This window comes from Oncorhynchus mykiss, chromosome 11 (genome assembly GCF_013265735.2).
Source record: "Oncorhynchus mykiss isolate Arlee chromosome 11, USDA_OmykA_1.1, whole genome shotgun sequence".
Classification (NCBI taxonomy): Eukaryota; Metazoa; Chordata; class Actinopteri; order Salmoniformes; family Salmonidae; genus Oncorhynchus; species Oncorhynchus mykiss.
In genome coordinates this window covers 9,049,088-9,075,872 of record NC_048575.1, presented here as the reverse complement: position 1 = coordinate 9,075,872, position 26,785 = coordinate 9,049,088, and the positions used below count along the sequence as shown (strand labels likewise).

At 40.3% G+C, this 26,785-nt stretch overlaps 2 protein-coding genes and 1 long non-coding RNA gene across 4 annotated transcripts in view; all 3 read left to right on the top strand.

Annotated features, from left to right (window-relative positions):
- The first annotated feature begins 1,767 nt into the window (after positions 1 to 1,767).
- Positions 1,768 to 22,325, top strand: LOC110535232 (B-cell receptor CD22). 2 transcript variants are annotated; one of them, XM_036934780.1, is made up of 8 exons: positions 17,279 to 17,395; positions 18,302 to 18,376; positions 18,658 to 19,044; positions 19,175 to 19,480; positions 19,616 to 19,882; positions 20,612 to 20,723; positions 20,837 to 20,894; positions 21,238 to 22,325. In XM_036934780.1, the coding sequence occupies exons 2-8, from the start codon at positions 18,328 to 18,330 to the stop codon at positions 21,508 to 21,510; spliced, it is 1,452 nt and encodes a 483-aa protein (XP_036790675.1). In that variant the 5' UTR covers positions 17,279 to 17,395; positions 18,302 to 18,327; the 3' UTR covers positions 21,511 to 22,325. The 2 variants fall into 2 exon arrangements, with proteins under 2 accessions (XP_036790676.1, XP_036790675.1); XM_036934781.1 differs by lacking the exons at positions 17,279 to 17,395; positions 18,302 to 18,376; positions 18,658 to 19,044; positions 19,175 to 19,480; positions 19,616 to 19,882 and adding exons at positions 1,768 to 2,337; positions 5,614 to 5,997; positions 6,128 to 6,433; positions 6,570 to 6,836.
- On the top strand, positions 14,375 to 16,516 carry LOC118937304. The gene is made up of 3 exons (XR_005034546.1): positions 14,375 to 14,511; positions 15,946 to 16,250; positions 16,387 to 16,516. It is a non-coding gene; the product is annotated as an uncharacterized LOC118937304 (long non-coding RNA).
- Positions 22,326 to 26,695: 4,370 nt separating the features above from the next.
- LOC110535227 (B-cell receptor CD22-like) overlaps positions 26,696 to 26,785 on the top strand; it is a 35,442-nt gene continuing 35,352 nt past the window's right edge. The window contains exon 1 of the mRNA XM_036934783.1: positions 26,696 to 26,764. The gene's annotated coding sequence lies outside the window, so the exon portion shown is untranslated. The remainder of the gene's footprint in view (positions 26,765 to 26,785) is intronic.

Sequence of the window (26,785 nt, the reverse complement as noted above, 5' to 3'; positions counted from 1 at the left end):
ATGGCAATGTATACTTGTATACAAGATGTTGTTAAGATACCGCTAGACATTGGTTCTGCTCTATTGGGGTGGCAGGTCGCCTAGTGGTTAGAGCGTTGGGCCAGTAATCGTAAAGGTTGCTAGATCAAATTCTAAAAGTTGTCAAGGTAAAAATGTATAGTTCCTCCTCCGAACAAGGCAGGTAACCCACTGTTCCTAGGCCGTCATTATAAATAAGAATTTGTTCATAACTGACTTGCCGAGTTAAATAAAAAAAATATGGCCTAATACCAACTCACATATCCATTGATACTGAGTGTCAGCCTAAACTGCATCATTCCATTGTAATTTCATACATTTTATCCACATATAGGCAAAGCAGTTTCCACATAACTGAAAAGAGCTTGTTAGTCCCTTTTTTGGCAGTCCCCCCATATCCCCATTCCCACCATATAGCAGCATCAGCGTAGTATAATGTCCAATAGTCAATACTTTCTCTCTTCTCTCTCTGAACCATCTGGTCCCTCCACCTCTCAATTCCTGACCTTGTCCTCCAGAGCCTTCAGCTCTCCCCCACCTGCTGGGTAAAGTACGCCCTCAGCTCCTGGGTCTCCTTCTCCCAGAAGGCCTTGGGCAGGTCGAAGCTGGATTTGTCTCGAAGGGATACAGCTTTTGTGAAAATGTAGTTTTCTAGCAAGTTTAGCAGAATTTATGCAGCAGGTTAGGATAATTAACGTATCAGGTTATGATGATTAGATGAAAGTACGGAAAAGGGTTAGGATTAGCTAAAATGCTAAAACTTCAACTTGACAAAAGCTTTATCTCATCTAGACTTGACCGTCGAAGAGAGGGCCCATGTCTACCCTGCCGCCCATGCCCTGCAGGTCGCTGGCTCTCTCCTGTTGCACATGGGACACACTCTTTTCACAACACTTCAATAAGAAATTATTTTGGTAGCAGATTAGGAGCAGGGACAGATTACCGAACGGCCCCAGATAGCATATGATAGCACGTGTAGAATTACAGGAAATTAGCTTTAAAACTGAAACCTTTCCTATCGACCTCATGGCAAAATGTGTTGAATATCAAGGAATTAGCTTTAAAACTGCAAATTTTGTCTCAGCCTCATTGCAAAATGTGTTTAAAAGCAGAAAAGTAAGCTCAGGGTCCCAAATGCGGTCATCCAACCCTGGATAGGAGAGCATTTTCACTAAACCTGACTATTTTACCTGGCCTTAACCTCAGGCTACTAGCATGCTGTGTTAATCCTAACCTGCTACATAAATTCTAATAAACTGCTACAAAAAAGTCCATTCCGTTTCAAAGTGGAGTGAAAAGAGTGTCTCTGTGGCATCCAGCCCACCAGGCTCCTCTTTGCAAATAGACTTCAAAGAGGAAGTTGGTGTCGGAGAAGTTGAGTGGTGTGTGAGAATCACTCAGATACAATTACAGTTACTCTGTGTCATACCAAGTCTGTTTTTCATGTTGAAACATAATGTGACAACCATATGTTTTGTATCAAACTCTAATTTAACTTTTCTTTTTTATATTTTAATTAATTAATCGTGGATTTGGGTTCATAATTTTACTAGATTTTTTAAAATCCCACAGATATTCCCATTCAAGCCTGGGAGATATGGGAGAGGGAGATACGGGAGATACGGGAGATACGGGAGATACGGGAGATACGGGAGAGGGAGATACAGGAGATACGGGAGATACGGGAGAGGGAGATACAGGAGATACGGGAGATACGGGAGATACGGGAGATACAGGAGAGGGATATGGTTTTGCTGCCAAAAGTTTATTTTAGCAATTTATTGGGGGCAGACTTAGTGATTCAGGGGCCCGTTTCAAAATGCTGCTGACCTGTCCTACCCCGAGAAAGGGACATTAAATACAGTAGTATTCCTTTAAAATGATTTCTCATACACATATTAGGAAGTATTTCACTGTTGAGATGTGAGATATGCCACATGAATTTCATCACTTTAGTTTGTCAGACCTCACTATGTGTGTAACAGTTTCTGCTGTAGACAGTTTACGTTACCGTCTAAGGCAAGTATCGACTTCTTCACTATATTTTCTGTTCATTTTAATGTTCAAAATAAATTAAAGGAGATTAATTCTGAGTAATGAGATTCAATATGTTCTAATGTACTGCTGTTTGTTCATGTATTAGCTTTACAACTGAAGGACATTGTGTATTTGATATGGGGATGGTTTAATGTGTTGTGTGAGTTAAGTTACTCCACCAGTAAGTGTATGTTTGTACTGTTTCAGGTGATCAGTGGTGTGTGAGTTCTCACATGGCTTGTTCTGAGAACATGTTTTTTCTCATTGGCCTCTTTATGTCAGGTGAGTCTTCCACACAACAACAACTAGTTATGAATCAGACATAAAGGAATAACCACAAGTCATTATATTTTATGGGATGTGCTATATTCCAGCTTTTTAATTGTGTAGAAAAGTGTACAGTTAATTCCTGATTAGTGTATTTAATAGTCTGGATTTAAACTGCTGTGAAAAAGTTTTTGCATATTTTTGATACTGAACATTATCAGATATTCAATCAAAAGATGATATTAGATAAATGGAAACTGAGTGAACAAATAACACAACATTTACATACTTATTTCATTTATTTCTTAAACAAAGTTATGCAACACCCAATGCCCCTGTGTGAAAAGTAATTGCTCCCTTATACTAAATAACTGGTTGTGCCTCCTTCAGCTGAAATGAAAACCAACTATACATTTCCTGTAGTTGTTGATCAGTCTCTCATGTTGCTGTGGAGGAATGTTGTCCCACTCTCCCGTGCAGAACTGATTTAACTCAGTGACATTTGTGGGTTTTCAAGCATGAACTGTCACAATGTCTCATTTGGGATTAGGTCTGGACATTGAGTAGGCCCTTCCAAAACTTTAAATTAGTTGCTTTTAATCCCTTTTCATGTATACTTGATTGTGTGTTTTGGAATGGTGGCACAACCAGTTATTGAGAGTAAGGGGGCAATTACTTTTTCACACAGGGGTATTGGGTGTTGCATAACTTTGTTAATGAAAGAAAATAAATAACTATAAAAGAAGTTTATAAACTCAAGTTCCCTTTATCTAATATTAGGTTTTGGTTGAAGATTGGTTGAAGCAAAAATAGAGAACCATAAAGGGGGAAATACTTATTCATGTCCCTGTATGTTCATGTTAAACCGACATCAGTGTGCAGTTAACAGTATATCTTCCACCACTGTCCCTGTATGTTCATGTTAAACCGACATCAGTGTGCAGTTAACAGTATAACTTCCACCACTGTCCCTGTATGTTCATGTTAAACCGACATCAGTGTGCAGTTAACAGTATAACTTCCACCACTGTCCCTGTATGTTCATGTTAAACCGACATCAGTGTGCAGTTAACAGTATAGCTTCCACCACTGTCCCTGTATGTTCATGTGAAACCGACATCAGTGGGCTGTTAACAGTATAACTTCCACCACTGTCCCTGTATGTTCATGTGAAACCGACATCAGTGGGCAGTTAACAGTATAGCTTCCACCACTGTCCCTGTATGTTCATGTTAAACCGACATCAGTGTGCAGTTAACAGTATAACTTCCACCACTGTCCCTGTATGTTCATGTTAAACCGACATCAGTGTGCAGTTAACAGTAGAACTTCCACCACTGTCCCTGTATGTTCATGTTAAACCGACATCAAACTAATGGTTCATAAGAAGGGCCTGAGATCAAAGTCAATATTAAGACAGTAGGGGTCAATGTTTTAAATACCTCCTCTCCTTGGTAGGCCAACATGCTCAATGTGTGTGTATATGTGTGTGTTTTTGAGTGAGGAGATGGGATGGTTAGCTTCAACAAAGTGAGCTGCTACTGGATAGTCAGTGTTATTACACCTGATTGAGCTGTGGTGGTTGTCACACCCTGACCTTAGAGAGCTTTTTATGTCTCTATTTTGGTTTTGTCAGGGTGTGATTTGGGTGGGCATTCTATGTTCCTTTCTCTATGTTTTGTATTTCTTTGTTTTGGCCGGGTATGGTTCTTAATCAGGGACAGCTGACTATCGTTGTCTCTGATTGGGAACCATACTTAGGTAGCTTTTTCCCACCTATGTTTTGTGGGTAGTTGTTTTCTGTTTAGTGTTTTCTGCACCTGACAGGACTGTTTCAGTTTGCACTTTGGTCTTTTTGTGTCAGTGTTCAGTTAAATAAAGGTCATGAACTCTTACCACGCTGCACTTTGGTCCGATTCCTCCTCATCAGACGACGACACACGTTACAGTGGTCAGCTATGCATTGTTTTAATTGTCTTTTCGGTTGTCCTACGTAGGCTTTTCCACATGAACATGTGATGAGACAGATTACTCCCTTTATCTTGCAAGAGATGATACCCCTAACAGGGATGTTTCCACCTGTATGTGGGTGTCTGAAGAAGGATGTTTTTGTAATGCTATTGCACTGTGAGCATGAGCCACATTTGTAGTTCCTATTTGGAATGGGTGTCAAGAGTGTCTGAGTGGGCTCATGGGGAAGGTCAGATTCACTAAACTATCCTCAATATTGAGACCACGCTTATAGACCACCAGTGGGTTGGTCCTTGAGGTGTGCAATTGTTGTGTCTGATTGCAGAATATACCAGTGCTTCTTCAGGATTGCTTTCATTTTCTCTGAACACTTGGTGTACTTAGTGCAAATGATTTTCTTCTTTGGTTTACTTTTTAGCAATTCTTCTCGTAGTTTTTGAGATATTTTCATCGTTGCAGCATCAATAATTTTTTCCATGTAGCCTCTGATTTTGAAATTATTTGTCATTTTCTTAGCATTGCTGTCAAAATCTGAATGTTGGCCACAGATTAATTTAACCCTGCATAACTGGCTTTATGGTAGACCATTCCTGAGGGGAAGGGGATGCATACTATCCCCACGTATCAGGGTATTGAGGTCTGTTGTGCTTTGTGTACAAGTCTGTATTTAATGCATCATTCTCTTTGATGATCCATAAGTCCAGGTAGTTTATATTTCTCTCAACAGTCTGCATGGTGAATTTGAGATATTCAGAGCTCTCGTTTAGCAGAGTTTGGAATTAATTTAGTTCCTGCTGACTTCCTTCCCAGAGCACAAAGACATCATCTATGTATCTCTTCCATGAGAGGATTTTAGAAAGTAGGGAGTGTGTCTCTGTTTTGTAAGTGGTTCCTCAAATTGTTCCACACACAGGTTCACATAGTTGGGGGCAAAGGAAAATAGGAAAAAGATAAAACTCTGACTCAAAGATGAAGCAGCTATTGGATAATACCAATTTAGTGAGTTTCAAGATGCAATCATTGTCTGGAGAAACGGCAGGGTCACTCTACTGAAGGAAGTGTTGCAGGTCAAAAAATATAATTTAAAAGTCTGCATTAAGGTGTCTGTAATAGAAAATACTTGTCTAAAACGAATATAGACATTAATACATGCATTTCTATAGCTTCCAACATCTGTTTTACACTGAAGGAGGAGTAACAAGATGGCTGTGCAGTTGCCTCCAAACAGAGGCCCCTGTCAGTCATCTAGGATTAGTACACATCATTGGACTGAACTGAAAATACATCAGAACCTCCCTGATGTTGTCCTTTATGTTGCAGGTGTTTTGGCCTGTTTTGGTGAACGAAATTTGATCGCCACAATGCCAGATAGACTGGATGTACTGACTGGCTCCTGTGTGCAAATCCCATGTTCATTTGATATTGATGACCCACAGAAAACATTTAACAGCACAATACTACCCTCTGGAGTGTGGATTAAAGGAAACCCATACTTTGGTGGGCGTCCGGACAGAGTGATATTTAACAGTAGTGAGACGGTCAACAGATATCAAGGGGAGATAACTGGAAACATGTCACAGAAGAACTGCACCACAGTCTTCTTCAATGTAACCACCAGTTACTCTGATAAATACTACCTCAGGATTGAGAATGGACCATTCCTTGCAACAGATCCTGATAAGTCTGTTAATATAGTTGTCAGTGGTAAGAGACAATTTATCTTTAAAACCAACATTTTTTTTCCAGTTTAGATTCCTTTCATCAAAGATAAGAGTAGAACAAGTGGACAGTTTAACTGTTAGTGTAAAATATATTTATCTGCAATGTATTACAGATTTGCCTTCCAGTCCCATCATTACTGTCTCAGGTGAGGTGAAGGAAGGGACCCCTGTCAGTTTAAACTGCTCTGCTGTCGCTCCCTGTCCCGAACACCCCCCTGAGCTGACATGGACTCTCCCAACACAGTTCACACCTGAGAACCAACTGCAGGAGAATTCAGACCAAACCAAATCAGTTCTCTCCACGGTGACCTTCACTCCGTCATATCTTCATCATGAGAAGAACATCACTTGTACTGCAGTCTACCCAGTAGAGGCAAGCAACAAGAGAGCGGAACATACCATGATGCTTAACGTTTCATGTAAGATTTAGTCACCGGTTCCTGAAGAATAGATCATTCTATCATGTTTTCACTGATGATTGTAATAGAGTGGATTTGATGAGACTATTCAATATACCATATCCAGATACATTCTAAATGAACCCCTCTCCCCCAGTCTCTCCTAAGGACACCTTGGCCTCCATCAGTCCAGCTGATTCAGCATCAGTGGGCAGCTGTGTTAATCTGACCTGCAGCAGTACAGCCAACCCTCCTGTGACAAACTTCACCTGGTTCAAGATCAGTGGGGGTAAACGAACACAGGTAGCATCTGGACAGAGTTACACCCTCAATGTGACATCTGGTAATGGAGAACTGTACTACTGTGAAGCAAGAAATAGTCACGGCTGTGGGAAGTCGAATGAAGTGCAGCTGGCTATAAAAGGTAAAATGGGCACGTAGGGCACAATCGTAGGTTAGATATACAATATATATTCAAAAGTATGTGGACACCCCTTCAAATGTGTGGATTCAGCTATTAAATCCTCACATGTTTTGCTAACGTGTTTAAAATCGAGCACACAGCCATGCAATCTCTGTAGACAAACATTGGCAGTAGGACTGCAACATTCACTACCGAGTTCCAAACTGCCTTTGGAAGCAACGGCAGCACAATAACTGTTTTTTGAGGGGTTCATGAAATGGGTTTCCATGGCCGAACAGCCGCACACAAGCCTAAGATCACTATGCACAGTTCCAAGAATCAGCTGCAGTGGTGTGAAGCTCACTGCCATTGGACTCTGGAGAAGTGGAAATCCGTTCTCTGGCGTGTTGAAAATACGATTCAACATCTGGCAGTCCGGCGGACGAATCTGGGTTTTGACAGATTCCAGGAGAACATTACCTGCCCCAATGCATAGTGCCAACTGTAAAGTTTGGTGGATGAGGAATAATGGTCTGGGGCTGTTTTTCATGGTTTGGGCTGGGCCCCTTAGTTCCAGTGAAGGGAATTCTTAACGCTACAGCATACAATGACATTCTATATTCCATATTAATGCCCATGATTTTGGAATGAGATGTTCGACGAGCAGGTGTCCACATACTTTTGGTCATGTAGTGTACTTGAGAGATCTTTTTGTGAGAATTGACCATAATATGTGCTGTATTTTTAGGGCAAAAAGAGCCAAAAAACCCAATGGTGTTGGGGTTGCAGCAGGAACTCTGGGGGCCATTTTGCTTATCAGCCTGATCAGTCTTTTTGTATGGTAAGAACTATTCCTGGCATCAACGCATTTTTTTTTATTTCTGCTGTGTTTGTGCTTTTGCATATGGAAACCCTCTCAGTGCATTCAGAATACCTTTCTAAATGTCTTCCAGGAGGAGAAACTCGAGGCTCCACGATGGACTTGAAAGGACAGACAGTCCACAGGGACAGGTGGGAATAAGGCTTAACTTTAAAACCACCAACAAAGTGTATCTAAGGAAGTACTGAATTAATGCTGAAACTATTTAAAGCCATGAGGTTAACATAATTTCAGAGCAAGTTTAGGGGGAGATGACCACATCGAAAACAATGCCACATCCTGTAATGACATGGAATGATAACAGAATGGCTGTTGGACTTTGACAGTGTTTACTGTCTTTACACCTGTCAGTTGAATTGACATTTTCATTGACATCCCCTCAGTATGTGTTGTGTAACCTGCTGACCTTAGAGTTTTACACATTACTGAGCTTAGAGCTTTACACCTGTTCCTCTCTCTGTGTTCTCTCCACAGAACTCCCCGGTTGGGACAGTGTGTACTAACCAGGCCACAGCCGGAGAGGAACCAGAGGAACCTGCAGAAGACCAGCCTGAAGAGATCCAATACGGTGACATAGACTTCTCCAAACTACAGACCAAAGAGACCCCAGCTGCAGCCCAGGACAGGGTCCAGGGACAGGAGAGTGAGTACGCTGAAGTCAATATGACCGGGAGTAGGGCCCAGTTACCACCACTTAACAACCTAGATGGGCTTTATGCACAAGTGAATAAAATAAATGCATGTTAATTATTTTTCCAATGGGTAGTAAGTGTTTTTATGTACAGTATTGTCATTGTGTATCTGTTTTCTATTGGTACTTTTGTTACATTTATAATTGTGTACTCTTTGATTATCTGCATATTTGTAGAATTTGCTGGGATGAAAAGTGTTTAACTGTTACTATAGTGTTGATATGATGATGCAGGCTACTCTTTATTTTTGCCCATTTATTTTGAGTGTTGAGTTCACAGAGCATCTGTGTAATGGGTTCCAGTATAGAGGAACTGCTGAGTTCAACTAGCTCACTGAAGGCTGTTTAAGACCATATAAAGTAAATGATGACTGAGGAGAGAAGACACAGTTAGTTGGAGAGACAGTGGTCTGATACAAGACAGGAAGTTGGTGCAGTAAGTCGACAAGATGGCAGAATGGTGTTAACATCTACTAGTCACTGTTTATCTTCATCTTTTGTGCAGTTGCCAGAATAACAATTTTATCTATTTTCAGTTTATATCTATTTAGAATTTATAGTTTCAGTTTTTATGTTGAGTGTTAAACAACAGAATCAATTGAGGCTGAATTTAAGGTTGTTGATTAATTGCCCTGCAATAAAAACCTTTACATTTAATTTCCATGACATCTTTTGGTCTTATTGGTCCCTCTGCAACTGGATCCTGGACTTCTTGATGGGCCGCACCCCAGGTGTTAAGTGTAGGAAACAACACATCTGCCTCTCTGATACTCAACACGGGGGTCCTTCAAGGGTGTGTGCTTAGTCCGCTCCTGTACTTCCTGTTCACCCATAACCGTGTGGCCAAGCACGACTCCAACACCATCATTAGCTTTGCAGACGAGACAACAGTGGTAGGCCTGATCACCAACAAAAATGAGACAGCCTATAGGGAGGAGGTCAGAGACCTGGCAGGGTGGTGCCAGGATAACAACCTTTCTCAAAGTGATCAAGGCAATGGAAGAGATGATCGTGGACTACAGGAAATGGAGGGCTGAGCACGCCCCCATTCTCATTGATGTGGCTGTAGTGGAGCAGGTTGAGAGCTTCAACCTCCTTGGTGTCCACATCACCAGCAAACTATCATTGTCCAAACACACCAAGACAGTCGTGAAGAGGGCACAAAAACACCTATACCCCCTTAGGAGACTGAAAAGATTTGGACTGGGTCCTCAGATCCTCAAAAGGTTATACAGATGTATTGTGTCATTTTGCAGTCACTTTTATTGTAATTAAGAATATAATATGTTTCTAAACACATTCATGTGGATGCTACCATGATTACGTATAGTCCTGGATGAATAGTGAATAATTATGAGTGAGAAACATTATACCCCCCAACCCCCCAAATTGCTAACCTCCCCGTCATTGCAGAGGTGAGAGGTTAGCATGTCTTGGGGGTATGATATTTGTGCGTCTGTGAACAAAAGAGAAGAGATATCATTGATAAAGTCAATCATGAATCAATCAGGTTTAATACAAATTGCAACAGGTAGTCAACATCCATCATAGAAGCAGAGACAATGTCTTACTGGCCTCTTGGAGACAGTCCCTTTATTTCCTAATCAGACCAACAAATGTTCTGTAAACACCAGCCTCTTGGAGACAGTCCCTTTATTTCCTAACCAGACCAGCACATGTTCTGTAAACACCAGCCTTGGAGACAGTCCCTTTATTTCCTAATCAGACCAACACATGTTCTGTAAACACCAGCCTCTTGGAGACAGTCCCTTTATTTCCTAATCAGACCAACACATGTTCTGTAAACACCAGCCTCTTGGAGACAGTCCCTTTATTTCCTAATCAGACCAACACATGTTCTGTAAACACCAGCCTCTTGGAGACAGTCCCTTTATTTCCTAATCAGACCAACACATGTTCTGTAGACAGTCAAAACAAAAGGCAGTGGCTTTTTTAAAGTCAAAACAAAAGGCAGTGGCTTTTTTAACTACTACAGAATCAGTGTTTAACAGAATACAACAATAATCAGTATATCCTTCCTCCAGTCTGGCATCAATCACTATAATCAGTTATGAGTTTAATCCACAACATACAGCATTGAGTGTAGTGACCATCAACCCAAGTGTTACAAACAGCACACTGGAAATCATGTAACAGAAAGGTCAAATATATGAATATGTTGAACATGATATGAATCACTCTAAACTGAATCTGAACTTTATTCATCTTAAATATCCCCATTACATGTCTATGTTCATGTGTGTATTGTTGGGAGTTATTATGTTGTTTTATTTTTAGGGTTGTTCAAGAGACACAAATGAGGCTGCATTTGAGGTTGTTCATTAATTGCACTGTAATAAAAACCCACCTGCTGGGTAAAGTACGTCCTCAGCTCCTGAGACTCCTTCTCCCAGAAGGCCTTGGGCAAGTCCAAGAGGGTTTTGTGTAGAAGGGATACAGCTTTTTGTCAAAATGAACTTTTCCTAGCAAATGTAGGAGAACTTGTGCAGCAGGTTGGGAGAATTAACGTAGCAGGTTAGGATAATTAGATTAAGGTAAGAAAAAGGGTTAGGGTTAGCTAAACTAAAACATAAAATCAACTTAAGAACCTCAATTTGACAAAAGCTGTATCCCATCTAGACATGACCGTCGGGGAGGTACACCTTGCCCTGAAGGTTGATGGCTCCCTCCTGTGTCTCCTAGCCCACCATGCTCTTCCTGGCAGATAGAAGTGATGTAATGAAAGAGGAAGTGGGTGCAGGAGAAATGTAGAAGTGTGTGATAATCCATCAGCTACAATTACAGTTACTCTGTTTCTGGCAAAGTCTGTTTTTCATGCTGAAAGATAATGTCAGAACCGGGTATCTTTTACTGAACTCAAATTTAACTTATCAAGTTTGATGGATTTTGGTTTATGATTTAGCTACATAAAAAAAATAATCTCACACAAATTCCCATTCAAGCCTGTGAGATAGAGGAGAGGCAGATGGTTGTATTGCAGCACGTTTCCATTGTTGTATCAAGGGCGAACTTGACTACTTAGGGACCTGTAACAAAATGCTGTAAAGGGGTCCCCTTCCCCTAAAAGGGTTATTTACCCACCACACATACATTAACTGCAATGAATATTATTATCCCACAATGAAAAATATATTGTGTATAAGTGTTTCATTTCTGGCAGTAATGAAATGTATAGGCCATATAATGCTGTTGAGTCAGTGGCTAACACACACTTTGTGTTTAGAATCAGTCAGTGGGCAGCTGGGGTCCATTTCATTTGAAGCTGGTGAAACATGGATCAGGCCAACTCTGCAATGTTTCAAGTAACTGAGACTAATTGTTCTGGAGTAGAATGTTCATTAGAAAATTACAATGTTCTAAATGCTTAAATTAGCATACCATGTTTTCACAACTGATGTTGACACCCAGCACATAGACTATTCAACATCCTGTCATATAAATGCACTTATTAGGAAGTACGTCACTGCTGAGATGTGAGATGTGCCACATGAATTTCTTCTTACTGTTGTAAGGCAAGTGTCAACAACTTCACATCTTATCTTTATATTTTAGTAATGAGATTCAAAATGTTTAATGTGCGGCTGTTAGTTCATGTATTAGCTTCACAACTGAAGAACCTATGTGACTATGGACTAAAGTTTCAATGTGATACAATATGTGTCATGTGACCTACTCTACCAGGAAGTGAATGTTTGACCTGTTTCAGGTGATCAGTGTTGTGTGAGTTCTCACATGGCTTGTTGTGAGAACATGTTTTTTCTCATTGGCCTCTTTCTGTCAGGTGAGTCTTCCACTCAACAACAATTAGTTATGAATCAGACATAAAGGAATAACCACAATTCATGATATTTTATGGGAGATGTGATATACTGGCTTTTTAATTGTGTAGAAAAGTATACAGTTCCTTCCTGATTAGTGTATTTTAACAGTCTGGATTCAAACAGTCCTGTGAAAATGTATTTTGCATATTTTTGATACTGAATGTTTTCAGTTATTCAATCAAAAGCTGATATTAGATAAATGGAAACTGAGTGAACAAATAACACAACATTTACATACTTATTTCATTCATTTCTTAAACAAAGTTATGCAACACCCAATGCCCCTGTGTGAAAAGTAATTGCTCCCTTATACTCAATAACTGGTTGTGCCTCCTTCAGCTGAAATGAAAACCAACTATACATTTCCTGTAGTTGTTGATCAGTCTCTCATGTTGCTGTGGAGGAATTTTGTCCCAATCTCCCATGTAGAACTGCTATAACTAAGCGACATTTGTGGGTTTTCAAGCATGAACTGTCACAATGTCTCATTTGGGATTAGTTCTGTACTTTGACTAGGCCATTCCAAAACTTTACATTTGGTACATTAAATACATTTTAATGTATTCCTGATTGTGTGTTTTGGAATGGTGACATAACCAGTTATTGAGTATAAGGTGGGAATTACTTTTCCACACAGGGGCGTGGGTGTTGCATAACTTTGTTAATGAAATATATTAAATAACTATAACTGTTTTTTTTGTTATTTGTAAACTCAAGTTCCCTTTATCTAATATTAGGTTTTGGATGAAGATCTGATAACAGTAAAAAAGAAGCAAAATAGAGAACCAGAAAGGGGGAAAACCTTTTCATGTCATTGTATGTTCATGTGAAACCGACGTCAGTGTTTGGTTAACAGTATACCTTCCACCACTGTCCCTGTCCCCATACCGGGCTCAAACTAGTGGTCATCTGCTCACAAACACACGTCACCTCACTCCTTGACAACACACCAACCAATTGAAAAATCACCTGTACATTGAAATAAATTCATATTAATGTTATTGGGAGAGACTGTACCAATGATGTGTATAAACCCTGGATCTCTAATGCTATATAACGGCCAATGAGAGACTATGAAACCACCGGTCTCTATATATGGTACTCCCCAGAAGAAGCAGTCCTCTATGATAATTAATGGAATTATACAGTATTTAAATCAAATGTTTCATGGACTATATTACATGTATTTCAGTATTTTGTTGTAGAAGGGACAGTAAAGTTAGTACTCTATAAATAAAATACTTTAATATCTTCACATGTTTATTATTTAATTTGTTATGTTCAGGTGATATAAAAAGCATTATCTGGAGCACACCCAGAGAAAATGACTTAGTGTAGAGGTGCTGACTAACGGTGAATACACTGTAAGCTATAAAAACAAAGAGAGTTGAACACTCTATATATATATATATAAACTCCCAGTCATTTATTGGATAAAACACCAACGTTCCGGTATCACTGTTCCTTCTTCAGGGTAAAGTCATGAATACTTGAACCAGGTTATGTAGACAAACAGTGCAATTAGTGCAACCAATAACAATAGTGAGGGGTGTGTCATAATTATGAGGTTAATTAGAGTGAATTGAGTGAAACTGTTAAAAGACAATAGTTGATCATATTGAATATAATAGCCTATTGTTATCATTAAAATTAGAATAAGATAAACTGTAGAAAGAATACATTCATTTAAAAGACTTCATCAAACTAATAGTTCATAAGAAGGGCCTGAGATCAAAGTCAATATTAAGACAGTAGGGGTCAATGTTTTAAATACCTCCTCTCCTTGGTAGGCCAACATGCTCAATGTGTGTGTATATGCGTGTGTTTTTGAGTGAGGAGATGGGATGGTTAGCTTCAACAAAGTGAGCTGCTACTGGATAGTCAGGGTTATTACACCTGATTGAGCTGCGGTGGTTGTCACGCACTGACCTTAGAGAGCTTTTTATGTCTCTATTTTGGTTTTGTCGGGGTGTGATTTGGGTGGGCATTCTATGTTCCTTTCTCTATGTTTTGTATTTCTTTGTTTTGGCCGGGTATGGTTCTCAATTAGGGACAGCTGACTATCGTTGTCTCTGATTGGGAACCATACTTAGGTAGCTTTTTCCCACCTATGTTTTGTGGGTAGTTGTTTTCTGTTTAGTGTTTTCTGCACCTGACAGGACTGTTTCAGTTTGCACTTTGGTCTTTTTGTTTCAGTGTTCAGATAAATAAAGGTCATGAACTCTTACCACGCTGCTCTTTGGTCCGATTCCTCCTCATCAGACGACGACACACGTTACAGTGGTCAGCTATGCATTGTTTTAATTGTCTTTTCGGTTGTCCTACGTATGTTTTTCCACATGAACATGTGATGAGACAGATTACTCCCTTTATCTTGCAAGAGATGATACCCCTAACAGGGATGTTTCCACCTGTATGTGGGTGTCTGAAGAATGATGTTTTTGTAGTGCTATTGCACTGTGAGCATGAGCCACATTGGTATTTCCAATTTGGATTGTGTGTCAAGACTGTCTGAGTGGGCTCAGGGGGCAGGTCAGATCTCACTAAGCTATCCACAATAATGTGACCATGCTTATAGACCACCAGTGGGTTGGTCCTTGAAGAGGTTTATCATTCTATAGTCTGACTGCAGAATATGCCAGTGCTTCTTCAGGATTGCTTTCATTTTCTCTGAACACTTGGTGTACTTAGTGCAAAAGATTTGTTTTTATTCTTTGGTTTAGTTTTTAGCAATTCTTCTCGTGGTTTTTGAGATATTTTCATTGTTGCAGCATCAATCATTTTTTCCATGTAGCCTCAGAATTTAAATTTATTTTTCATTTTCTTAGCATTGCTGTCAAAATCTGACTGTTGGCCACAGATTTGTTTAACCCTGCATAACTGGCTGTATGGTAGACCATTCCTGAGGGGAAGGGGATGCATACTATCCCCACGTAGCAGGGTATTGAGGTCTGTTGACTTTGTGTACAAGTCTGTATGTTATGCATCATTCTCGTTGATGATCCATAAGTCCAGGTAGTTATTTTTCTCTAATCAGTCTGCATGGTGAATTTAAGATATTCAGAGCCCTCGTTTAGCAGAGTTTGGAATTAATTTTGTTCCTGCTGACTTCCTTCCCAGAGCAAAAAGCCATCGTCTATGTATCTCTTCCATAGGGGGATTTTAGAAAGTAGGGGGTGTCTCTGTTTTGTGAGTGGTTCCTCAAATTGTTCCACATACATTTTCTCATAGTTGGGGGCAAAGGAAAATAGGAAAAAGGAAAAACTCTGACTCAAAGATGAAGCAGCTATTGGATAATACCATTTTAATGAGTTACAAGATGCAATCATTGGCTGGAGAAACGGTAGGGTCTCTCTACTGAAGGAAGTGTTGCAGGTCACAAAATATAATTTAAAAGTCTGCATTAAGGTGTCTGTAATAGAATATACTAGTCTAAAACTAATATAGACATTAATAAATGCATTTCTATAGCTTCCAACACCTGTTTTACACTGGAGGAGGAGTAACAAGATGGCTGTGCAGTGGCTTCCAAACAGCGGCCCCTGTCAGTCATCTAGGGTTAATACATATCATTGGACTGAATTGAAAAAACATCAGAACATCCCTGATGTTGTCCTTTATATTACAGGTGTTTTGGCCCGCTTTGGTCAACGAGATTTGTCAGTGTGGACAGTTTAACTGTTAGTGTAAAATATATTTATCTACAATGTATTACAGATTTGCCTTCCAGTCCCATCATTACTGTCTCAGTGAGGTGAAGGAAGGGACCCCTGTCAGTTTGAACTGCTCTGCTGTCACTCCCTGTCCCGAACACCCCCCTGAGCTGACATGGACTCTCCCAACACAGTTCACACCTGAGAACCAACTGCAGGAGAATTCAGACCAAACCAAATCAGTTCTCTCCACGGTGATCTTCACTCCATCATACCTTCATCATGAGAAGAACATCACTTGTACTGCAGTCTACCCAGTAGGGACAAGCAACAAGACAGCTGAACATAACATGATGCTTAACGTTTCATGTAAGATTTAGTAACCGGTTCCTGAAGAATAGATCATTCTATCATGTTTTCACTGATGATTGTAATAGAGTGGTTTTGATGAGACTATTCAATATACCATATCCAGATACATTCTAAATTAACCCCTCTCCCTCAGTCTCTCCTAAGGACACCTCGGCCTCCATCAGTCCAGCTGATCCAGTATTAGTGGGCAGCTGTGTTAATCTGACCTGCAGCAGTACAGCCAACCCTCCTGTGACAACCTTCATCTGGTTCCGGATCTGTGGTAATAAACCAATACAGGTAGCATCTGGACAGAGTTACACCCTCAATGTGACTGTTGATGGAGGACTGTACTTCTGTGAAGCAAGAAATAATAATAAATGCATCTCAGTGCAAGAGGCGTCACTACAGTCCCTGGTTTGATTCCAGGCTGTTTTACGTCCGGCCGTGATTGGGAGTCTCATATGGCGGCGCACAATTGGCCCAGCTTTGGCCGGGGTAGGCAGTCATTGTAAATAATAGTTTGTTCTTAACTGACTTGCCAAGTTAAATAAAGGTTCAATTTAAAATTGGAAGAAAATAAAATGATGGGCTTAGCCCTATTTGGTGAAAGACCATCTTCTGTATACCATCCCTACCTTGTCACAACACAACAGATTGGCTGAAACGCATTAAGAAGGAAAGAAATTCCACAAATTAACTTTTAACAAGGCACACCTGTTAATTGAAATTCATTCCAGGTGACTACCTCATGAAGCTGGTTGAGAGAATACCAAGAGTATGCAAGGCTGTCATCAAGGCAAAGGGTGGCTAATTTGAAGAATCTCAAATATAACATATATTTTGATTTGTTTAACACTTTTGGTTACTACATGATTCCATATGTGTTATTTCATCATTTTGATGTTTTCACTATTCTACAATGTAGACAATAGTAAAAGAGAGAACCCTTGAGTAGGTGTGTCTAAACTTTTGACTGTATATAATTAGTAGAAAATTATACTTCTTGCTTTTGAAAATGCAAATAATTTTGTTCACTTATAAGGAATAGGAAGTACATCACATACCATTGTCCAACTTGAATTGTAACACTTCAGTTTGTCAGAACTCACTATGGGTGTGATATCATCTTCTTTTCTGTGATCGCTTTTCAAGATCGTAAGGCAAGTGTCGACTTCTTCACTATCTTTTCAATTTAATGTTAAGACTCACTGAACTGTTATGACTGGTAATGATTTGAAATGCTGCTGTTGTTGGTTCATGTTATAGCTTCACAACTGAAAGCCATACACTGCATTCAGAAAGTATTCAGACCCCTTTCCTTTTTCCACATTTTGTTACTTTAGTCTTATTGTAAAATGCATAAAATCATTTTTCCTTATCAATCCACACACAATACTTCATAATGACAAATCATTTCTAAAAAATTGTTTTTGTTATTATGGGGTATTGTGTGTAGATTGAAGGGCGACAACAATTTCATCCATTTTAAACAACATAACAACGAGGGGAGAAAAGTCAAGAGGTCTGAATCATTTCCGAATGCACTGTACGCATTAAGGTTCAATGTAATACATTTGAGTAATTTAGCAGAGACACTCTTATCCAGAACGACATACAGTTGGTGCATTCATCTTATGATAGTCAGGTGAGACAACCGCATTACATTCATAGTAAGTACACTCAAGCAGGTATCAGCAAAGTCAGTGCTAGTGTGTGTGTGTGGGGGAGGGGGGTGTCAAGTGCGGATGTTAGTTCACAAATGGCCTTTTGAGGTCAGGCTGTGAAAGGGGGGAGGGGGGGGGGGGGGGGGGGGGTGCTGTGGGATTATTTAAAATGCCCTGAAGGGCAGGGTTTCTGATGTTTTCGCAAGATGGGCAGGTAGCTTCAGGGGGAAGCTGGTTCCAGCATTGGGGTGCCAGGACAGAAAAGAGCTTGGACAGCCTGAGCGGGAGCTGCCCTCCTGTAGGGGTGGGAGAATGGAGTGCTCGGGTGTTGGGTTTGAGCCTGAAGGTAAGGAGGGGCAGTGTGTTGAGTTACTAAATGTGTGTATGTTTGTACTGTTTCAGGTGATCAGTAGTGTGTGAGTTCTCACATGGCTTGTCCTGAGAACATGTTTTTTCTCATTGTCCTCTTTATATCAGGTGAGTCTTACACACAACGACAACTAGTTATGAAAGTACAAGGGATGATGTTTCATACTATGAGCTGTATTCCCATCTGTCTCAATGTATAGAAAAGCAGAGTTTAATAGTCTGGATTCAAACATTGTGCTCCAGATATGTTCATGATCCAGTTTAGGGCATGGAGTCGTGACATCAGGAATCACCTGTACATTGAAATTAGTTCATATTTTTTGCTGCAGAGAGAGTGACTGTACTGAAAAGATCATATTACCTCCCTGATGTTGTCCTTTATGTTGCAGGTGTTCTGGCCTGCTTTGGTCGAAGAGATTTGATCACCACAATGCCAGATAGACTGGATGTACTGACGGGCTCCTGTGTGCAAATCCCATGTTCATTTGATGTTCCTGAACAAAAAAAGAATGAATATAACAGCACAATACTAACCTCTGGAGTGTGGATTAAAGAAAACTCAAACTTTGGTGGGCGTCTGGACAATGTGATATTTAACAGTAGTAAGACGGTCAACAGATATCAAGGGGAGATAACTGGAAACATGTCCCAGAAGAACTGCACCACAGTCTTCTTCAATGTAACCACCAGTTACTCTGATATATACTTCTTCAGGATTGAGAGTCAACCATACCTTGCAACAGATCCTGATGAGTCTGTTAATATAGTTGTCAGTGGTAAGAGACAATTTATCTTTAAAACCAACCATTTTTTTCCAGTTTAGATTCCTTGCATCAAAGATAAGAGTTGAACAAGTGGACAGTTTAACTGTTAGTGTAAAATATATTTATCTACAATGTATTACAGATTTGCCTTCCAGTCCCATCATTACTGTCTCAGGTGAGGTGAAGGAAGGGACCCCTGTAAGCTTGAACTGCTCTGCTGTCGCTCCCTGTCCTGAACACCCCCCTGAGCTGACATGGACTCTCCCAACACAGTTCACACCTGAGAACCAACTGCAGGAGAATCCAGACCGAACCAATTCAGTTCTCTCCACGGTGACCTTCACTCCGTCATACCTTCATCATGAGAAGAACATCACTTGTACCTCAGTCTACCCAGTAGGGACAAGCAACAAGAGAGCTGAACATAACATGATGCTTAACGTTTCATGTAAGATTTAGTAACCGGTTCCTGTAGAATAGATCATTCTATCATGTTTCACTGATGATTGTAAGAGAGTGGTTTTGATGAGACTATTCAATATACCATATCCAGATACATTCTAAATGAACCCCTCTCCCCCAGTCTCTCCTAAGGACACATTGGCCTCCATCAGTCCAGCTGATTCAGTATCAGTGGGCAGCTGTGTTAATCTGACCTGCAGCAGTACAGCCAACCCTCCTGTGACTAATTTCACCTGGTTCCAGATCAGTGGGGGTAAAACAACACAGGTTGCATCTGGACAGAGTTACTTCCTCAATGTGACTGCTGGTGATAGAGGACTGTACTACTGTGAAGGAAGAAATAGTCACGGCTGTGGGAAGTCGAATGAAGTGCAGCTGGCTATAAAAGGTAAAATGGGCACGTAGGGCACAATCGTAGGTTAGATATACAATATATATTCAAAAGTATGTGGACACCCCTTCAAATACGTGGATTCAGCTATTAAATCCTCAGATGTTTTGCTGACATGTGTTTAAAATCGAGCACACAGCTATGCAATCTCTGTAGACAAACATTGGCAGTAGGATGGCAACATTCACTACCGAGTTCCAAACTGCCTTTGGAAGCAACGGCAGCACAAGAACTGTTTGTTGAGGGCTTCATGAAATGGGTTTCCATGGCTGAACAGCCGCACGCAAGCCTAAGATCACTATGTGCAGTGCCAAGAATCAGCTGCAGTGGTGTTAAGCTCACTGCCATTGGACTCTGGAGAAGTGGAAATCCGTTCTCTGGCGTGTTGAATATACGATTCACCATCTGGCAGTCCGGCGTACGAATCTGGGTTTTGACGGATTCCAGGAGAACACTACCTGCCCCAATGCATAGTGCCAACTGTAAAGTTTGGTGGATGAGGAATAATGGTCTGGGGCTGTTTTTCATGGTTTGGGCTGGGCCCCTTAGTTCCAGTGAAGGGAATTCTTAACGCTACAGCATACATTGACATTCTATATTCCATATTAATGCCCATGATTTTGGAATGAGATGTTTGACGAGCAGGTGTCCACATACTTTTGGTCATGTAGTGTACTTGAGAGATCTTTTTGTGAGAATTGACCATAATATGTGCTGTATTTTCAGGGCAAGAAGAGTCAAAAACCTCAGGGGTTGGTTTCTGGTTCCTGGTTTCTGGGGTTGCAGCAGGAACTCTGGGGGCCATTTTGCTTATCAGCCTGATCAGTCTTTTTGTATGGTAAGAACTATTCCTGGCATCAACGCAAAACAATTTTATTTCTGCTGTGTTTGTGCTTTTGCATATGGAAACCCTCTCAGTGCATTCAGAATACCTTTCTAAATGTCTTCCAGGAGGAGAAACTCGAGGCTCCACGATGGACTTGAAAGGACAGACAGTCCACAGGGACAGGTGGGAATAAGGCTCAACTTTAAAACCACCAACAAAGTGTATCTAAGGAAGTACTGAATTAATGCTGAAACTATTTAAAGCCATGAGGTTAACATAATTTCAGAGCAAGTTTAGGGGGAGATGACCACATCGAAAACAATGCCACATCCTGTAATGACATGGAATGATAACAGAATGGCTGTTGGACTTTGACAGTGTTTACTGTCTTTACACCTGTCAGTTGAATTGACATTTTCATTGACATCCCCTCAGTATGTGTTGTGTAACCTGCTGACCTTAGAGTTTTACACATTACTGAGCTTAGAGCTTTACACCTGTTCCTCTCTCTGTGTTCTCTCCACAGAACTCCCCGGTTGGGACAGTGTGTACTAACCAGGCCACAGCCGGAGAGGAACCAGAGGAACCTGCAGAAGACCAGCCTGAAGAGATTCACTACGGTGACATAGACTTCTCCAAACTACAGACCAAAGAGACCCCAGCTGCAGCCCAGGACAGGGTCCAGGGACAGGAGAGTGAGTACGCTGAAGTCAACGTGACCGGTAGTAGGGCCCAGTTACCACCACTTAACAACCTAGATGGGCTTTATGCACAAGTCAATAAAATAAGTGCTTGTTAATTATTTTTCCAATGGGTATTAAGTGTTTTTATGTACAGTATTGTCATTGTGTATCTGTTTCTATTGGTACTTTTGTTACACTTATAATGGTGTGCTCTTTAATTATCTGCATAGTTTAGAATTTGATGGGATGAAAAGTGTTTAACTGTTACTATAGTGTTGATATTTTTTATTTATTTATTTTACCTTTATTTAACCAGGCAAGTCAGTTAAGAACAAATTCTTATTTTCAATGACGGCCTGGGAACAGTGGGTTAACTGCCTGTTCAGGGGCAGAACGACAGATTTGTACCTTGTCAGCTCGGGGGTTTGAACTCGCAACCTTCCGGTTACTAGTCCAACGCTCTAACCACTAGGCTACCCTGCCGCCCGATGATGCAGGCTACTCTTTATTTTAGACCATTTATTTTGAGTGTTGAGTTCACAGAGCATCTTTTTAATGGGTTCCAGTATAGAGGAACTGCTGAGTTCAACTAGCTCACTGAAGGCATATTAAGACCATATAAAGGAAATGATGACTGAGGACAGAAGACACAGTTAGTTAGAAAGACAGTGGTCTGATACAAGACAGGAAGTTGGTGAAGTAAGTCTACATGATGGCAGAATGGTGTTAACGTCTACTAGTCACTGTTTATCTTCGTCTTTTGTGCAGTTACCAGAATAACAATCATATCTATTTTCAGTTCATATCTATTTAGAAGTTATTCTGTCAGTGTTTATGTTGAGTGTTAAATCAAAGAAACAATTGAGGGTGAATTTAAGGTTGTTTATTAATTGCACTGTAATAAAGCCCATTACATTCAATTTCCATGAAATCTTTTGGTGTCATTGGTCCAACATTTTACATATCTCATTTAAATAGATTACATTCAGTTGTTGTGTCACTGGCCTACACAGAATACCCCAAAATGTGGAGTTCTGTTTTTCTACATTAAAAGATATGAAAAGCTGAAATTTCTCGCAAAGAAGGGCACCTGTTGGTAGATGGGTAAAAATAAAAAAATCTATCAAGACACCCAGTCATTATCAAGGTACAGTCGGCTTTCATAACTCTGGAGAGGAAAAAAAACACTCAGGGATTTCACCATAATGCCAATGGTGAAAAACAGTTACATAGTTTAATGGCTGTGATAGGATAAAATTGAGGATGGATCAACAACACTGTACTTACTCCACAATACTAACATAAATGAAAGAGTGAAAGAAGGAAACACGTACAGAATAAAAATATTCCAAAGCATGCATTTGGTTTGCAATAAGGTACTAAAGTGAAATTGCAACAAAAAAATGGCTAATAAATTCACAAGTGTTATTTTTGGGGCAAATCCAACACAACATATCACTGAGTACCACTCTTTATACTTTCAAGCGTGGCTGCACCATGTTATGGGTATGCTTGTCATCAAGTGTTTTAGGATAAATATAAATGTACTAGAGCCAAGCACAGGCAAATGCAAGAGGAAAAAGTGGTTCAGTCTACCTTTCAAAAGGCACTGGGAGACAAATTCACCTTTCAGCAGGACAAAAACCTTAAACACAATGCCAAACTGACAGCCTAGATGATTACTATGACAACGTTGAATGTTCCTAAGATGCCTAGATACAGTTTTAATCGTCTTGGAAATCTATGGTAAGACTTGAAAATGACTGTCTAGCAATGATCAACAACCAACTTGTTAGATCTTGATGAGTTTTTAAAAAGAATAAGGTGGAAATATTGTACAATCCAGGTGTGCAAAGCTCATAGAGAGTTTCCCTGAAAGACTCACAGCTGTAACATACATTGACACAGGGTTGTGAATACTTATGTAAATTATATATTTCTCTATTTTATTTTCAATAAATCTGCAAACATTTCTAAAAACATATTTTCACTTTACTATTATGGGTTATTTTGTGTAAATGGATGATTTTTATTCTGTCTTTAACACAACAAAATGTGGAATAAGTCAAGAGGTATGAATACTTTCTGAAGGCACTGAGTACACCAAACATTAGGAACAGCTTCCTATTATTACGTTTCACCATCGTAATGCCTTCAGAACAGCCTTAATTCATCAGGGAATTGACTTTACAAGGTGTCTAAAGCATTCCTCAGGGAATCTGACCCATGTTGACTCCAATGCTTCCCACAGTGTCAAGTTGGCTGGATGTCTTTTGGGTGGAGGACCATTCTTGATGCACACCGGAAACTGTTAAAAGTGAAAAACCCAGCAGTGTTGAAGTTCTTGAAATCGGTGCCCTTGACACCTACTACCATACCCCATTCAAAGAAACTTAAATCTTTCGTCTTGCCTATTCACCTTCTGAATGTCACACATACACAATCCATGTCTCTATTGTCTCAAGGCTTAAACATCCATGTTGAACCTGTCTCCTCCCCTTCATCTACAAAGATTGAAGTGGATATAACAAGTCAGCTCTGAGAGGCTTTCCCAAAAAGACTCAAAGCTATAATCACTGCCAAAGGTGATTCTAACATGTATTGATTCAGGGGTTTGACTACTTATATGAATCAGATATTTTTGTATTTAATTTTCCATAAATCTGTGAAAATCTCTAAAAACATATTTTCACTTTGTTATAATGGAGTATGAATACCTTCTGATGGCAATGTATACTTGTATACAAGATGTTGTTAAGATACCGCTAGACATTGGTTCTGCTCTATTGGGGTGGCAGGTTGCCTAGTGGTTAGAGCGTTGGGCCAGTAATCGTAAAGGTTGCTAGATCAAATTCAAAATGTTGTCAAGGTAAAAATGTATAGTTCCTCCTCCGAACAAGGCAGGTAACCCACTGTTCCTAGGCCGTCATTATAAATAAGAATTTGTTCATAACTGACTTGCCGAGTTAAATAAAAAAAATATGGCCTAATACCAACTCACATATCCATTGATACTGAGTGTCAGCCTAAACTGCATCATTCCATTGTAATTTCAAACATTTTATCCACATATAGGCAAAGCAGTTTCCACATAACTGAAAAGAGCTTGTTAGTCCCTTTTTTGGCAGTCCCCCCATATCCCCATTCCCACCATATAGCAGCATCAGCGTAGTATAATGTCCAATAGTCAATACTTTCTCTCTTCTCTCTCTGAACCATCTGGTCCCTCCACCTCTCAATTCCTGACCTTGTCCTCCAGAGCCTTCAGCTCTCCCCCCACCTGCTGGGTAAATCAAATCAAATCAAATCAAATTTATTTATATAGCCCTTCGTACATCAGCTGATATCTCAAAGTGCTGTACAGAAACCCAGCCTAAAACCCAAAACAGCAAGCAATGCAGGTGTAGAAGCACGTACGCCCTCAGCTCCTGGGTTTCCTTCTCCCAGAAGGCCTTGGGCAGGTCGAAGCTGGATTTGTCTCGAAGGGATACAGCTTTTGTGAAAATGTAGTTTTCTAGCAAGTTTAGCAGAATTTATGCAGCAGGTTAGGATAATTAACGTATCAGGTTATGATGATTAGATGAAAGTACGGAAAAGGGTTAGGATTAGCTAAAATGCTAAAACTTCAACTTGACAAAAGCTTTATCTCATCTAGACTTGACCGTCGAAGAGAGGGCCCATGTCTGCCCTGCCGCCCATGCCCTGCAGGCTCTCTCCTGTTGCACATGGGGCACACTCTTTTCGCAACACTTCAATAAGAAATTATTTTGGTAGCAGATTAGGAGCAGGGACAGATTACCGAACGGCCCCAGATAGCATATGATAGCACGTGTAGAATTACAGGAAATTAGCTTTAAAACTGAAACCTTTCCTATCGACCTCATGGCAAAATGTGTTGAATATCAGGGAATTAGCTTTAAAATGGCTAATTTTGTCTCAGCCTCATTGCAAAATGTGTAGAACAGCATTATCAAATTGCAAATGTTCCTCTCTGCACCATGGCAAAATGTGTTTAATAGCAGAAAAGTAAGCTCAGGGTCCCAAATGAGGTCATCTGATTGTAGCGTTAAAACGGCAACCTTTTATATCAGCCTCATGGCAAAATGTGAACACAAGCATGTGGTGCTATAAAACAGCAACAATATAAATAATAATTCTCTCTGCACCATGGCAGAACGTGTTAAAATGAAGAAAAGTAAGCTCAGGGTCCCAAATGAGGTCGTCCAACCCTGGATAGGAGAGCATTTTCACTAAACCTGACTATTTTACCTGGCCTTAACCTCAGGCTACTAACATGCTGTGTTAATTCTCCTAACCTGTTACATAAATTCTAATAAACTGCTACAATAAAGTAAATTCCGTTTCAAAGTGGAGTGAAAAGAGTGTCTCTGTGGCATCCAGCCCACCAGGCTCCTCTTTGCAAATAGACCTCAAAGAGGAAGTTGGTGTCGGAGAAGTTGAGAGGTGTGTGAGAATCACTCAGATACAATTACAGTCACTCTGTTTCACACCAAGTCTGTTTTTCATATTGAAACATAATGTGACAACCATATGTTTTGTATCAAACTCTAATTTAACTTTTCTTTTTTATATTTTAATTAATTAATCGTGGATTTGGGTTCATAATTTTACTAGATTTTTTAAAATCCCACAGATATTCCCATTCAAGCCTGGGAGATATGGGAGATACAGGAGATACAGGAGATACAGGAGACACAGGAGATACAGGAGATACGGGAGAGGGAGATACAGGAGATACAGGAGATACAGGAGAGGGAGATACAGGAGATACGGGAGACACAGGAGATACAGGAGATACGGGAGAGGGAGATACAGGAGATACGGGAGAGGGAGATACAGGAGATACGTGACATACAGGAGATACGGGAGATACAGGAGATACGGGAGATACAGGAGATACGGGAGATACGGGAGAGGGAGATACAGGAGATACGGGAGATACGGGAGAGGGAGATACGGGATAGGGAGATACAGGAGATACAGGAGATATGGGAGAGGGAGATACGGGAGATACGGGAGATACGGGAGAGGGAGATACAGGAGATACGGGAGATACGGGAGATACGGGAGAGGGATATGGTTTTGCTGCCAAAAGTTTATTTTAGCAATTTATTGGGGGCAGACTTAGTGATTCAGGGGCCCGTTTCAAAATGCTGCTGACCTGTCCTACCCCGAGAAAGGGACATTAAATACAGTAGTATTCTTTAAAATGGTTTCTCATACACATATTAGGAAGTACGTCACAGTTGAGATGAGAGATTTGCCACATGAATTTCATCACTTTAGTTTGTCAGACCTCACTATGTGTGTGACAGTTTCTGCTGTAGACAGTTTACGTTACCGTCTAAGGCAAGTATCGACTTCTTCACT